General features: G+C 59.0%; 1 protein-coding gene across 1 annotated transcript; it reads right to left on the bottom strand.

The window, feature by feature from the left end:
- Positions 1-326: 326 nt before the first annotated feature.
- Positions 327-2,449, bottom strand: PHLDA3 (pleckstrin homology like domain family A member 3). The gene is made up of 2 exons (XM_082832891.1): positions 1,935-2,449; positions 327-601 (listed from the first exon to the last, which is right to left on the bottom strand). Exon 1 carries the CDS (start codon positions 2,364-2,366, stop codon positions 1,995-1,997), a length of 372 nt encoding a protein of 123 aa, XP_082689017.1. The 5' UTR covers positions 2,367-2,449; the 3' UTR covers positions 327-601; positions 1,935-1,994.
- Positions 2,450-15,181: the final 12,732 nt, after the last annotated feature.

Raw genomic sequence — 15,181 nt, 5'->3', positions numbered from 1 at the left:
GTGTGAAATGGTAATGGCTGACGCCCCCACCCCCCCACCACCTCCAGGCCTAGTACCGCAGTGGGGGAAGAGGGGAAGGAGGGGGAAAGAACTGTGCAAAGAGAGGCCTGGATGGGTGGGGGTCCCAGAAGGACCCAAGCAGCAGATGACCCCCAGGTGTGGGCCTCAGACCCATCAGCTACCCCCGCTAAAGTAAATCCGGAGGCGAGCCCAGGTGGTTCCTCTTCTGAGCGCCAGCCCGTCCTCCCGAGTCCTGGGGCGCTGGCTCGTCGCCCCCGGGGGACTGCCTTTCTCCGGGCACGGCGCCAAGCCGGGGGGCCGGTGAGCAGTCTGCAGCAGAGACGCAGGGCCGTGGCGGGAGGGGGCTTGGAGGGCAGCTCTCCATCACGATCTCGGAGGCCAGGCCGGTGGCCGGAAGGTCCTGAGCGGGAGTCTGAGTACCCGGGGGCTGCATCTTCATCCTCAGCCCCTCGGGGCCTTTGACCTGCTACCCGGCCCCGGCCGCCCCTAACACGCTCCAACGCCTCCTCCACGCGTCCATGGCCTCTGCCTCACCAAACGGAGCACAGTCACACCCCGCGAGCCAAAGGGGGCATGGAAGCTGGCAAGAAAGAACAGCAGTCAGGGCAGGGCACACACGGGGGCGGCGAGTAGCCACAGGAGCTGTTTGTACCAGAGCTCCCCAACCTGCTCCAACGTTTCAGGAGAGAACAGCATTTGTCCAACACCCTGTCAGCACTGCAGGAAGCTGTCCCTCCCGGCCTCTGAGGCCTGGGGGATCAAAGGGGATCAGCTCTAAGGACAGAAGGTCTGCCTCCTGCCTGGCCTCTCAGTGACCCCGCACTGCCCCACGAGAGGCACTTAACAGGAGGGCGGGGGCGTGCAGCACCGACCCCCAGGCTCAATGGACCCGACCTGGCGAGGTGAGAAGCTGCAGGACAGGGAGAGTCAGGAGGGTGGTGGTGGTAGTGGGGCGAGGGGGATACAGGTTTCCAGGGGAGAAACGACACCTAGATCCTTCCTCAACCTGCCCCCGGTTCCCCCGGGAGGGGGCGGCATCTGGGGAAGACGGCACAGGGCCAGGAGCCACAGTTTCTAGGTTCTATTCCTGGTCCCTCCCCTGAGCCTAGCTGACCACAAACCCGGCCCCACCCCCTCCTCCAGCTTCCCTTCTCGGCCCAGCCAGCATGGCGGGCACTCTGGGGCAGGTGGACAGGCCCACGCTCCTTGGCATCAGTGGCCTGGCCTGCACACCCCACAAATCTCCTGGTTTCCCAACAGCTCAGCCCCAGGACCCCAAACCTACCACTGAGAACAGGTAGTGGAGCTCCCAGGCCCAGCCCAGCTCCCACCAAGGTCCCACCTTGGGAGCTACGACTCCTTGGTTCTGGCCCCAACCCTGAGAACCCTGCCACTGAGGGAGGCCGTCTTCCTGCCTCAATCCCACCGTCAAGCTCCAGGACGAGCGTCGTCGCAGGAGAAAGGGGTGGAGGGGCAAGCTCACCCCCCGCTCCGCCCTCCCCAGCTCCCTGAAAGCCACAGCGCAGGAGCCCTGCCTTGGTGGGGGTGGAGGCCCAGCCGCCTGGAGGTCTGTTCTGCTAGCCTCTTCCACCTGAGTCAGGGCAGAACCGACCTGGGGGGGAGCGGTGCACATCCTGCCCACCCTCCTCTCAGGCACTGCGGGCACATTCAGGACCCCTGCGCGGCGCCCCAGGGGGAAGGCCGGCTCTTGGCCCCAGGCCCAGGCACCCAGGGTCGACTCCTGGGCTTTCCCTCCCCATTGGCCCTACGACGGCCAGCTTTGAGAGGGCATGCTGGGGTGGGGGGGGGACGGTGCGGGGCGGGGGCCGGGCGGGCATTTCCTCTGTAGGGGAAAGAGGAGAGAGGAGACGGGAGGGCAAGAGAAAAGAAAGGCTCAGACCCCAAGAACTCACCTGGCACGACCCACGACACCGCGTCCATGGCCGCGGGAAGCGAAGACGTTAGCCTGCGGTCTAGGACACGAGGGTCCCGGTCCCGAGGCTCTGCCGGGCGCGCACGGTCTGGATGGCCTGCTGGTTCTTGAACTTGACTAGGCCCAGGGTGATCTGCGCGTTCCAGCCGGGGTCCTCGGGCGGGCAGCGGAAGTCGATCTCGCCGCCGCCCTCGGTCACCAGCGTGAAGTAGATGTGGCGCCCGGTGCTCTCCACGCACTCCACGGCTTTGATGCGGGCGAAGCTGAGCTCCTTGGGCCGACCGCCCGCGCCCTTGGCCTCGAAGAGCTGCAGCCCGCGCTCGGTGAGCACGCAGCGCTTGCGCTTCCACTGCTGCAGCAGCCCGCCGCTCCGCTTCTCCAACACGCCCTCCCGGAGCACGGCCGCCGTCATGGGCGCGCGCGGGGCCGGGGCCGCGGCGCGCCCCGCCGGTTCCCCCTGCGGCCCGGCCGGCGCCCGGTGCCTCCCGCGCCGGGCTTCGGCCCCTGCCGCTGCTGCGCGCCCTCCCGCCCGCTCTCGCCCGTTCGCCCGCTCGCTCCCCGGGCCGTCTGCGCGTCGGGCGGCAGCTCGCGGGATGTGCCCTCACATGTCCCGCGCCCGCCTCCCGCCTCCTGCGCCGAGCATTCCTGCCCGGCCGGCCCTCCCCTCTCCTCCCCTCCCCTTCGCTCCTCTCCCCTTCGCTCCTCTCCCCTGCGCTCCCGGGGGCGGGGCGCCTTCAGGCCTCCTGTCTGCCGTTTCTGGGGACCACAGCTCCTCCAGGCCTTGGACTCAGGGGGGGATAGTGAGGGGGAGGAGGAGGGGCGTCTTCCAGACGTGAGGGGGTCGCTGCTTGTGGGGGAGGGGAGGTTGCTCCGTGGTCGCGCACTGGCACCGGTTGGGACTCGCACGGGATGGGGGTTGCCAGACAGCTGCTGGAGCTTCCCAGGGCGCGGCAGTCCTGGCCTCAGCCTCTGCCCCCTCTCCTAGCTTGACCAGCTCCCCCTTGGCGTTGCGCAATCAGAAAAATGAGGCCGATCCTGGGGTTGGGGCGGGGAAAGGGGGGATCAAGCCTAAGTTGGGTTCCTCCCCCATCTGCAGATTTTTCGCTTTGGGCCCCGACAGGCTGCCCACAGCTGTCTCTGCTTGGACAACCCACTGTCTTGTGCCTGCCCCCATCCAGTGCGGCTGAGGAGAGCAGAACCTTGAGGTCCCTTGGCCTCCCCTCCCCGCCCCCCACGGATCACCTGGCAATGGCACTGCCTGTGTCCTGGGCACACACTGGAGGGGCCTGCAGTTCAGCCCACCTAGACCGTGCCTGGTGGAGTCAGCCCCAGGCCAAGCGCGACCTGTTGCTTCCCCTCCGCGGATTCAATCAACCTCCCTCCATCCTGCACCGCACCCCCCAAGAAGGGACTTTTCCCCGGATGCTGAGCTGAAGACGGAGGGAGGGGACGGGAAGAAGGCTCCCCTCCCTCTTCTGCCTGGAGCGTGTGGTGTAAAGATACCAGCTCTGTAGAGCTGGGCTCCAACCTCAACTCCTCCGCCTCGGTGGCTGTGTCCCGCCCACCTCGGGCAACTTCATCATCCTTCAGTTTCCTCATCTGTCAAATGAGAGGATTCATTGATTCTTATCTCACGAGCTCTAGTGAAAAAGTTAGATTACATTTGTGAAAAGCCCAGGACAGAGCCTGGTAACTCTCAGAGTCTCAAGAAGTGTTATTCCAGGGAATCCCCTGGTGGTCCAGTGGTTAGGACTCCGAGCTTTCACTGCTGAGGGCTCCAGTCCGGGAACTAAGATTCCGCAAGCCGTGAGGCACAGCCAGATAAATAAATAAATAAATGAATAATTGAAAAAAAGAATTCTTCCACCCCTTCCCCCAGTTTTACTGACTTTAGTTGACGAGGAGGACCCCGGCCCGGCACTGGGAGACAGCTCCCTGGGTCCTAGTGCCGCCCCATCTTGGTCAGCTCCTCCAGGACTTCCCATTTCTTAGGGACCTATTCATATACATGTTAATAATAGCTTATTATGGGAATAATGATTTGTAATAATGACAGTAATAAGACCTCTTTGTAATCACACCCTGTGTTTCCACCCTCCTGCCCAGTGCTGTGGAGCCTAACGGGCACAGAGAGGGTCCAGTGTGGAGGGGGAGGGCGCCCTGCCCGGCGGCACCCAAGTCAGGAGCTCTCATCTTCCCACCCACAGCTCTGCAGCCCGTGTGCTGCAGGAGACACACGCGTACACACGCGTGCATGTGCACGTGGGCCAGCTAACCCCCTGACTCCCAGCAGGCCCCTCCTCCGGAGGGAGTGGTCAGGCCATGAGAGAAGAGAGGCAACCAAGATAGACCACTCCAGAGGGCGGCAGTGGAGGGGGCTCGAGGGGCCCGCAGCCCTGCCTTAGGGACCCCCAAGGTCTCAGCCTGCCCACCAACCATGCCCTCCTGTGGCCCTCCCTCCAGCCTCCAACAGCCACACCCCCCACTCCATCCCTCCATAGGCATCTCCTGAGTGCACCAACCCAGCACAGTCCTGCATGATCCAGAATCCTACTGAGGAAACAGGGCTCCAGACCAGCTCTGTTCCTGACTGTTTCATCGCTGTCGTTTCCTCCTCCTCCGGGCCTGGGACACATTGGTGCTCTCTCCAGACCCAGGTGAATTCACAAACATATGGGCTTGGAAAGTTTACAGAGAGCTCTCACGTGTTTTTGAGTCTCGTGGCAGATGAGATCAGAGAGGCCGAGCAACCTAGATGAGGTCACACAGCTTTGTAAATGGCAAAGCTGGGATGAGATTGCGTGGTGGCTGAGAGGACCCAGGATCTTTTGCTGACACCACAGCACCTCTCTGTAAGCATCAGGGTACACGGCATTCCTTTTAAACGTGAACCAGCCACCCACACTGTTCTCTTCAGCTTCCTGGCTGGAGGGGTGCCAGGCTTTTGGACACAGCAGAATGGACCGGAAAAAGACAGAAGCACTGGGTAACGGGGAGGCCATGGGAGGAAATTCAGCAGGGCATACTCTACTGCTGGAAAGGTCGTTACCAGTTAAACGTCCGGTTCCCAGCCTCACATTCCCCCCCCCCCCCCCCCGCATCCTGTGTAGGTCCTTGGAATCTGGGAGTCCTGCCCCCACCCCACCCCCCGGGGACGAGGGGAGATGGCTCATTCTAAACCTTTCGTCCAGACTGGTGTCTGCCTGGCGGCCCCATCTGGGAGAGGCTCAGACTCCAGCTGGATTACTTGAGTCTCAGAAGGATCTAGAGGGGCGGGGTGCAGGGGGCTAGTGCAAGGGCATCTGTACCCCATCCCCGGGGAACACCGCCGCTGGGTACCAAGTCCCTGGGTAAACTGCCCCTGGGAATGGAGCTCTCACTCAGCCTCTGGGGCTTGGCTGGGGCAGTGCTGAGTCCCAGAGACACTCAGTCAATTCTAGGGGACCTGTTGACTCCACAGGGGACTCTGCTGGGCAGAACCGGGGCTGGTTCTTCCCTCTGCCCCGTGCACCTCCCCCGCCCAGGGAAGTTGGTCTGCACCGTCAGCCCGTCTGCATCCAGCTGGAATGGGCTGGACTGCAAAATGGCCCCAGGGAGCAGCGGGCTGGAGGTGCTCTGAGCCTCCCTAGTGGGGAGTAGGGCGCCCGGTCCACTCCAGGCGGCTGCCTGGGACGGGGTAGAAAGGAAGATGGGAACAGCATGGGATGGAAGGAAGGACGGGGCCCAGAGAGGCTCAGGGAGTAAGATCTCTGCTGTTTTCTACAATGTGCACTTAATCTGATTACAAATTCGCTTTAGTGCTCATTCACTGTGACGCTCAGTCCATAGAACAAGCATTGAAGATCATTGTATTTACAAAGAGAATGTATGTTAACACGGGAAGGGAGAATCACCCCTTTGCTTGCAATCCTCCAGAGCCTGAGGCCCCTCGGTGATGCAGCCCTGGGGGGCCTGCCCCTTTCTTCCTGACCTGTACCCCACGCCTCCCCCACCTCCAGCCGGTCTCCTCACCAGCCTGCCCACAAGGCCACGGGCTCCTCCCTGCCTGGACCGCTCCTCCCCCAGCATCTCTAGGTTCGTTTCCTTACCTCACACAGCTCTGTACTCAGACATCACCTTCTCAGTGAGGTCGTCCCCACCACCCTGTTTAAATCCCCCCCCCCCACAGTCACACTCACACACGGACACGTACACACACGTAGTCACAGGCACACATACTGCATCCCCTTCCCTGCTTGACTTTTCTCTACACCACGTGTCATCATCTACAAGTCTTGATATTTCCTTAGCTCCTGTATGTCTCCTCTGCTAGAACGTAGGCTGTATGCCAGCAGGGAGTCTTATCTGCTTCCTTTACTTGTGGACCCAGCACCTAGACTGTTGGCTGGCACACAGAGGGGCCTCAGCACATAAATGTTGAGTGAGTGGATGAAACGGAAACGGAACTGAAAAAAACTGGGAGGAGGAAAAGGGATAACGACGGAGTTTCCCATTCTTTCATTGTCAGGAGTCAATCAACGCTACCTAGAGTGAATGAACTAATGAGGAACAGTCTAGGTAATAGTATTTAGAATGATAATAATAACCACCAGATGGCCACACGGGATTTTTAAGGCAGTGAGACTGTTCTGTATGATATTGTAATGGTGGGTACATGACATTAAGTACATGTGTATTATGTATATTTTTAAAATAAAATAAAATCCCTGGGGCTAGCTAGAAAGCTGGCCTGGCAATTCCCCAGGTGGGCACTGCAGGGCCTCCTGGAGTTGGAGGTGGGCACCACAGCAGAGTAGCCCCTGGGCTGGGTGTGCAGCCCCTCCTACCCCTGTGGCTCGCTCGCCCATCCCCCGCCCTGGGAAACACGGGAATCCCCAGGTTCCCCCTAGACCCCTGACAACTGGGATTGGACGGCTCCTCCAGGCTGCCTGGGTTGGACTCCCAGGAAGGAAGAGGCCATGCGGTGCAGACAGTGCTTCCAGACTGCAAGGTACAAACAGTTCACCTGGGGAACCTTGTGAATGCGGATTCTGATTCAGTAGGTTTGGGGTGAGACCTGAGATTCTGCTTTTCTAGAAGCTTCCACGGAACATGCTTGGACAGCAAGGGTCTAGAGCAGCGGTTCTCAAGTGTGTCAGCAGTGGCACCTGGGAACTTGTTAGAAATGCAGGTTCCAGGCTCCACCCCGGACCTGCCAAGTCAGAAGCTCTGGGTTTGGGGCCTGTGTCATAACCAGCCTCCAGGTGGTTTTGATGCGGCCAAACCACCGGGGTGGAGGACGGAGCACTGAGCCGGGAGACGGGGCCCCAGCTCCATGACACCTGGGACAAGTCTGTCCCCTCTCTGACCTCAGTTTCCTGGTCCCATACAACGAAGGCTGCCCAGCCCGTGTTAGATTTGTAAGAAAGTCTGGCTGGTTTCTGGGGGGATCGGTTGTCTCCCCTTTGGTGAGACGAGAGGAGCATCTCTTCTCCTCCCCTGTCTGCTTTGCAGTCCCAGGTCCCTGAGGTCTGGTAGCTCCCCTCACCTTGATGGGACAGGAAAGTGGGTCTGCTCGCAGTCTGCTTCCCCCCGCACCACACACACACACACACCACACACGCATGCACACACACACGCACACACACACGCGCACACACACGCACACACACACGCAACCTCAGTCCACAGTTCCTCCCCGCCCTCCTCTCCCTGAGCCTTCTCCTGACCTGCCCACACCCCTTTGGTGTAGCGCGCTTAGTTCTAGGGCTGTGGGGTTTCCTCGGATCTCTGTTTTTCTAAAGGGCAACAGAGAAAAAATGGATCAAGGTTTCAAGTCTCCAGCGATTTGGGTTTTACGGGCACCATTGCAACAGATGGCAACAGGGCACTGCCCAGGCTTGCTCCTGGGCTGGGATCTCTTGGTGGAAATCCCCTCCCACGCTCAGCCTTTAATCACTTTCCAGCCCAATAACTTTCCTGATTCACCAGGGCTCCCTTTCGTCTCGAGAGCGCCCACTGCCTCCTCTCTGACGGGGCTGAGTCTGGGCTTGAAGGCATTTGCTCCGAGATTGGACTGTGGGTTCAGGTCGGGGCCTGCAGAATTTTCCCTTTCCCCACGTCATCCAAGCATCTGGATGCCCCTGCTCTAGGAGCAAAGGTGCTTCCCTGGAATGACCCTCATCCTCGGGGACACTGGGTCAAGGGGCAGGACCATCAGAAGAAGCCTGACTGCTGCCCAGGGAACTAGGGGCCTCAGTCAACCCGCGGACACCAGCTGGGCAAACTCGGGCACACAGAATGCTTTCCAGTTCATGGCTTTCTTTGTCTTTTAACAATAACAAAGTGTTTGAAGTGCAAGTAATACTTGAATGCACTTTTGCTGTAAAAAATTCAAGACAAGGGCTTCCCTGGTGGCGCAGTGGTTGAGAGTCCGCCTGCCGATGCAGGGGACGCGGGTTCGTGCCCCGGTCGGGGAGGATCCCACATGCCGCGGAGCGGCTGGGCCCTGAGCCATGGCCGCTGAGCCTGCGCGTCCGGAGCCTGTGCTCCGCAGCGGGAGAGGCCACAACAGTGAGAGGCCCGCGTACCGCAAAAAAAAAAAAAAAAAAAAAAAAAAAAAAAAAAAAAATTCAAGACAAGAAAGTATCTTTTTCCACCCCTTCAGTCCCGCAACCTCAGAGACAAGAGTCACTTAGCTTGGCGTCTTCGCTTCCACACCTTTGCACCTAGAATGGTATCCAGCAGGCTTCTCCTTGGTCGTGTGCCAGGCTTGTCCCAGCATTCATAAGTCCCCTTCCAGCTCTGACATTCCCTGCACTGGTGGGTGGCTCTTCCCTCTCCTCCTAAAGGGCAACCATTCACAGGACCTCATTAAAATCACATGGTGGGGGGCTTCCCTGGTGGCGCAGTGGTTGAGAGTCCGCCTGCCGATGCAGGGGACACGGGTTCGAGCCCCGGTCCGGGAAGATCCCACATGCCGCGGAGCGGCTGGGCCCGTGAGCCATGGCCACTGAGCCTGCACGTCCAGAGCCTGTGCTCTGCAACGGGAGAGGCCATGGCAGTGAGAGGCCTGCGTACCGCAAAAAAATATATATAAGATAAAATAAAATCACATGGGATAGCGGCGTGATGGAGGAAAAAGGATGGAGAGAAAGGTCACAATGTCCCCAGGACTTCCTTCTACCTGAGGGGACCGTGGTGCTGGGGTTTCCCTGCTTGCTTTTGGGTTGCATAGCGAGGATTATGAATGTTCACTTGTATGACTCTGATAACTGAGACCTTCCTCTAAGTGCCATTGTCAAGACCAGGCAGAGAAGGCCGTGAGTTGTCCAGCCTGGGACTGGGGTCAAGGAGAAGCTTAGAGATGGCTCAAGGCGGAGGGGCTGAGGAGAGGGAGGGAAGCCCCTCGCATATTCTTGCATATGATCTTCAGGCCGATTGGTGGGAAGGAATGTCAGAGTGAGTCATACTGGGTGTGAATTGTGTTCTGGGACGAGGCAGGGTGAGCAGGGACCTCCCTCACTCCTTCTGTAGGGAGAGGCAACCCTGCGTGGCCCAGGAGGGAGCCCTTGAACCCTCCCGAGGGGTCAGGCTGAGGTCGCAGAGTAGAAGTGTCAGGGCCCAGGGCCAGGGGCTTGGCCAGGAGCGGGAAATGCCCACTAAGCGCTTTATTCACCATAACCTGCTTCCGGAATTTTCACGGCCTTGGGGCAAGTCTCCCCAGGCCCATAAACAGAACATCAGAGCTGGGCGGGTCCCGGGAGCCCAGCTGCTGAGCGTGGTCCCCAGACCAGCAGCACCAGTGCCTCCCTCCCCTGGGAGCCCGGGAGAGGTGCCGGGTCTCAGGCCCCACCCAACAGCGGAGCTGGAATCCGCACCTGCGCAAGATCCCCAGGGGCTTCTCAAGCCCGAGCAGCACTTCTCTGGAATTAATTGAGGCCAACGTCTCCATTCACACACGAGAGGTTGACGCCCAGAGGGAGGAGGTGGGCCCAGGGTCACACAGCTAGTTCCAATCTCAGCCCCACCCCTGGGAGTGACTTTGAATAAGCCGCATAGAATTCACTGCATCTCGGTTTACTCTTCTAGAATAAAGGGATAAGATGACCACTTCTCAGTGCTGGTGGAGGGGTCATGTCAGACAACACCCGGACGGGTGCCTGAGTTCACAGGATGTGCTCAGTGAGTGTTGGCTATTGCTACAGTCCCAGCACCGCACCCCACACTTCCCGGCCTGAGGCAGTTTCTTCGCAAGCAGAGTGTCAGGTACGCGGTGCAGGACCCAGGCCTGGACCCAGCAATCGCGTTTCTATCCTGCTCTGCCATTTGACCCTGAGCCCCATCCTAGGCTGCGGTCGGTTTGGTCCTTGGTAAATGGCAGTAATGACAGCGCCGGCCTCAGAGGGCTCTTGTGGGGATTAAATGAGTGAATGCATTTAAGGACTTCACAGAGGCCACGGCACTAAGTGCACAAGACAAGGAATGAAACCTCCAAAATGTCCAAAAGCAGGAGTCGGGAGGGAGCCAGCCGCGGCAGGGTGGGGTCTTCTCCGAGGGGGTGGCTTCTGCTTTGCCCCTTGACCCGGTGCAAGCCCCCAGTCTGCTTCTCCAGCCCTGGGACAGCCCCACCCTGGCCATGTTTCTCCTTCTCAGACGATGAAATGGCCAACAGGGCCCCTCGTGCCTCAGTCGGGAACTCCGGGGAGGCAAGGATGTCTGTCTGCCCCCTGCCCACCCACCCCGGCCCAGGAGCGGACTCAGCGTCTCTGAAGGACTGTGAGCCGGGAGGGTGGGCCTGTCCTGGGTGACTCCAGGGATAGAAACAGCGAGTTCCGGGAGATCCTCTCCAATCTTTAGGCCTGTTCAGAGGCGGCACCAGCTGCCGGGTGGGGTGCAGAGCTCAGCTGGGGGTGGAGGCAGGCGCCGGCCTAGAGGCCAGACTCCTCCTGAGATCCTCCAGCGTAGCTGACCCCGGGCATCAGAATCACCTGAGGGGCTTTGCAAATACAGATTCCCAGGCCCCCAGCTGGATGAATCAGACTCTTAGGGGTGGGGCTGAGAATCCAATTTAAAGCCTCCCCCTGTGTTTCTCATGGTGGGGGGCAGGGGGTTAGAGGCACAGCCAGGGGGGAAGGGCAGGGGAGGGGGCAGGGGATGGGGAGGAGGGAGGCAGGGGGGAGGGAAGGGAGAAGGGGGCCAGGGAAGGGGAGGGGCAGGGGCCGGAATCGTCCAGTCGCTGATCCCTGATGGCTCTTCCCCTGCTCCACAGGTCAGCACCTCTAGGTCTGGGAACGAGACCCTGCTCAGTTGCCGGGGGTTTCCTCCCACATCTGAGAGCAGCTCTCAGCCCCCACTCTCCCTCTCCCTATCCTCACCCCTCCGGCCATCCTCAGCTGCCTCCCCCCAGGATGGACCACGCGTTCCCGTCCTACCCCAAGAGCCCACAGCGTGGCCCCTCCTGAAACCGGGCGTTGCTCCCACAGATGCATCTCCTGAAGGGCCCTGGACACCTCGCTCAGCCACCACAGAAATGAGAAGAAATCCCGGGACGGGCAAAGACCCTCGGCCCCTCTTCCTTTGGGTCATTTGGGTTTGGCAGACCACAGGGCCCTACGAGCATGCAAAACCTGCGAGGGAGAAGCTCACCTGCGTCCAGAGGTGAGCACACCTACGTGCAGGAAGTGGGGTGGTAGGGACCCTGGGGAACGGGGTTGGGGGGGGCGCCCACTTCTCGGCCTACTGCAAGGCGCCGCCTGCAAGGTACGGCCCCTTCCCACAGCCCCCTCTTCCTCTGGGGCCCCCACGTTACCAAGCAAGGGCTTGTGTGCCTACAGCACAGAAAACCAAATTCTGACAGCTGGTGTTGGCTGCAAAGTAAGGGTTCACTAGCAGGGCGCCAAGCAAGGAGAACGGGTAGCTCGTGCTCCAGAGATGAAGGCTTTCAGGCAAGGCTTTTTACAGACAGTGTGAGGGGAGAGGGTTATGGGTTGTCTGATCTGCTCCTGGACCTTCTTCTGGTTGGTTGGTGGTGAGGTGACCGGGTGATATTTCAGGAATCTCAACCATCAACCTTCTGGTTCCAATCTGTCTGGGGTCTACATGCTCGTGGTCAGCATGTAGCCACCGTCTTCCAGGAGGTGGGGGTCTTAGATTCTGCAGAACGACTCAAAGATTCTTACCTACATCCCTTCAGGAGGAACTAGGGGGCCTGTGGTCTTGTCCTGATCATTAACCGTCGAGCCTGCTCTTTGGAACTCAGAGAAGGCCCCGGAGACCAAAACCTTTTTCTGCAAACAAGAAACGGGGGACACGGAGGGGCTTTTGTACCCGGGAAGGTCCTGCAGGGTCCTGCTTGGTTTCAATCCCCCCTTTACTTTGACACTCCTCAATCCTGAGGAGTGGGATAAGAAAGGGAATAAAGTTTTGGGTAGAGAGATTAATCACGAACTCGGCAGGGGGACTCGGTTTCAGGGGAACTGGGTTTCACTCACTGCAGGCGAGCCTCCACCCCCCCTCCTCCCCTGCTGCCCGCCCCACGCTGCCCTTAGGGGCTTCCTGGCCAGCCACCGGCCTCTGGGTACAGCCTGCTGCCTTTACCCAGCTTCGCTCCCAGGAGGTGCATCCGCCCCCTCCGCACCACGGCTACTCTGGATGACCCGTGTTCCTGAGCTTGGCGGCCAGCGTAGGAGCCTGGCGGATGGCCCTGTGCTGGGGCGCCAGGGGCCCCCGAGCCGCCAGCAGAGGGCAGCCTGTTCCCAGCTTTGGGGCCCAGACGTCCCATCCCGGCCACTCCTGTGGGCCCTCCCAGAGCAGCCGGTGGTCGGATGATTCGTTTGTGGAACCATCCATCCTCCCTGATGCACAAACCCTCTGGGAGAACATCCAGTTGGCCACATCCTGGGCTGGACATAGAGATGTTATCAAGATGATGGACTCACCTTGCACTTACCTACACCTCTATAGCACTGCCTGGTCTATACCGATCTTGTATGTTTAGGGCCCATTCCCAGAGTCAGGGAAGGAGTCCAGCAAGGCCACTGTCGGATCTGGTCGTACGGACACGACGCACAGACTTGCTGTTGTTAAAGCAGCTCTTATTGTTGTCTTGTGAGTTCACATTGTGGGCGGGCAAGCCCAGCCCCAAACACGCGACAGGCACATCCCTCAGATGAAGGCCACTGCGAGCTCTCAGCTGAGCTCATTTAGAAAACGTTTGCTCTTCCGTGGACTTGGCTCAGGTGACCCACCGGAGACTAAAGGTTTGTGTCCCCACAGAATTCATACGTTGAAATCCTAGCCCCCAAGGCGATGGTATTAGGAGATGGAGCCCTTGGGAAGTGATTAGGGCTTGAGGGAGGAGCGCTCGTGAGTGGGATTAGTGCCCTCATAAAAGCCAGCGGGCCCCCTCACCCCCTCGTGAGGTACACGTGTGAGGACGCAGCAGAAAGACGGCCGTCTGGGAACCAGGAGGGGGGTTCTCCCCAGACACTGAATCCGCCAGCACCTTGATCTTGGACTCCCAGCCTCCAGAACAGTGAGAAATAAACTTCTGCTGTTTATAAACCACTTAGCTTATGGTATTTTGTTAGCCTGAACTGACCAAGGCAGAGATGGGCGCAGGAAGTAGGCTGCTGCTCTAACAGACACGTACAAACGTGGAAATGGCTTTGGAGCTGGGTGATGGGTAGAGGCTGGAGGCGTTTGGAAATGTCTGCTAGAAAAAACCCACAGTGTTGTGAACGGACCCTTAAAGGGGATTCTGGTGAGAGCTCAGAAAGAAGAGAGAGCTGGAGAGAAAGCCTGAGTTGTCTCAGGGAATAAGGAGGAAGTAATTCTGAGCAGAATGTTGTAGAAATATGGATGACAAAGGCCATTCTGATGACAGAAATGAGGGGTGTATTATTGGAAAGGAGACAAGGGGGACCCTTTTCATAAAGTAGCAAAGAATGTGGCTCGAGCGTGTTCAGACTCTGGTGTTCTGTGGAAGGTAGAACTTGAGAGCAAAGGTATTTAGCCAAGGAGAGCTCTGAGCACGGGTGGAAGGACCAGCCTGGCTCCTCCCAGGAAATGGAAACGCAAGAGGAGAGAAGAGCCTGGGGGCTGGCCTTGCACGCAGCACACAGGAAGCAGACCTTAAAGATCTGGACATTCCCAGCCTACCCTACTGCAGAAACAGAGCACTCAGGCTGCGGCTGAGTGACCTACGACAAGGTTAGCACAAGTCAGACCCTCAAGGAAGCCGAATGCTGTTCCCCAGGACAATGGGGGGATGGCCCAGGAGGTGACTCAGAGACCAGGGCCGCCACTCCCATCACAAGAGTGTGAGGGCAAGGGGCTTCCCTGGTGGCGCAGTGGTTAAGAATCCGCCTGCCAATGCAGGGCACGCGAGTTCGAGCCCTGGTCCGGGAAGATCCCACGTGCCGCGCAGCAACTAAGCCCGTGCGCCACAGCTACTGAGCCTGCGCTCTAGAGCCCGCAAGCCACAACTACTGAGCCCACGTGCCACAACTACCGAAGCCCGCGTGCCTAGAGCCCGTGCTCCACAACAAGAGAAGCCACCGCAATGAGAAGCCCGCGCCCCGCAACGAAGAGCGGCCCCCACTCGCCTCAACTAGAGAAAGTCCACGCGCAGCAACGAAGACCCAACGCAGCCAAAAATAAATAAATAATAATTTAAAAATAAATAAATAAAAGAACTAATAACGTTTTTAAAAAAAAGACTTCCATTTTTAAAAACAAGTGCGAGGGCCACCCCCACCCCAGGGTTCCGGTGAGGGGGCCACCAGGAGCCGCCCCCCCACGGTGGCGCCAGAGGGCCGAGGACTGGTCTCGGGGTTTGTGGTCTAGCGGAACTTGCCCCATTCGGTTTGGGAATTACTTGGTTCTGCCACTCCTTTCTTCTTTCCTATTTCTCCCTATTGGAACGGGCATGTCTATCCTGTGTGTGTCCCACCTTTGTACCTTGGAAGCACAGAACACACATCATTCACAGATTCACAGCTGAAGAGGAATTTGCCTCAGGACGCCTCAGACCCGGGGTTTCTCCCACGTCCGGTGTACGCGACACCGCGTGAGACTTGAAGTCTCTGGAAGGAGAGTTAAGACTTTGGGGCTATTGGGTCGGAGTGAGTGAATTTTGCACTATTGACTGAAAGCTGTCCTCCCCACCCCTCATATTCATGTGTTAAAACCTGATCCCCAGGTAATGGTATTTGGAGGTGGGTCCTCTGGGAGGTGATCAGGTCA

Source organism: Leucopleurus acutus (genome assembly GCF_964270905.1).
Source record: "Leucopleurus acutus genome assembly, chromosome: 2".
Classification (NCBI taxonomy): domain Eukaryota; kingdom Metazoa; phylum Chordata; class Mammalia; order Artiodactyla; family Delphinidae; genus Leucopleurus; species Leucopleurus acutus.
This window is presented reverse-complemented; position numbering and strand designations above follow the sequence as displayed.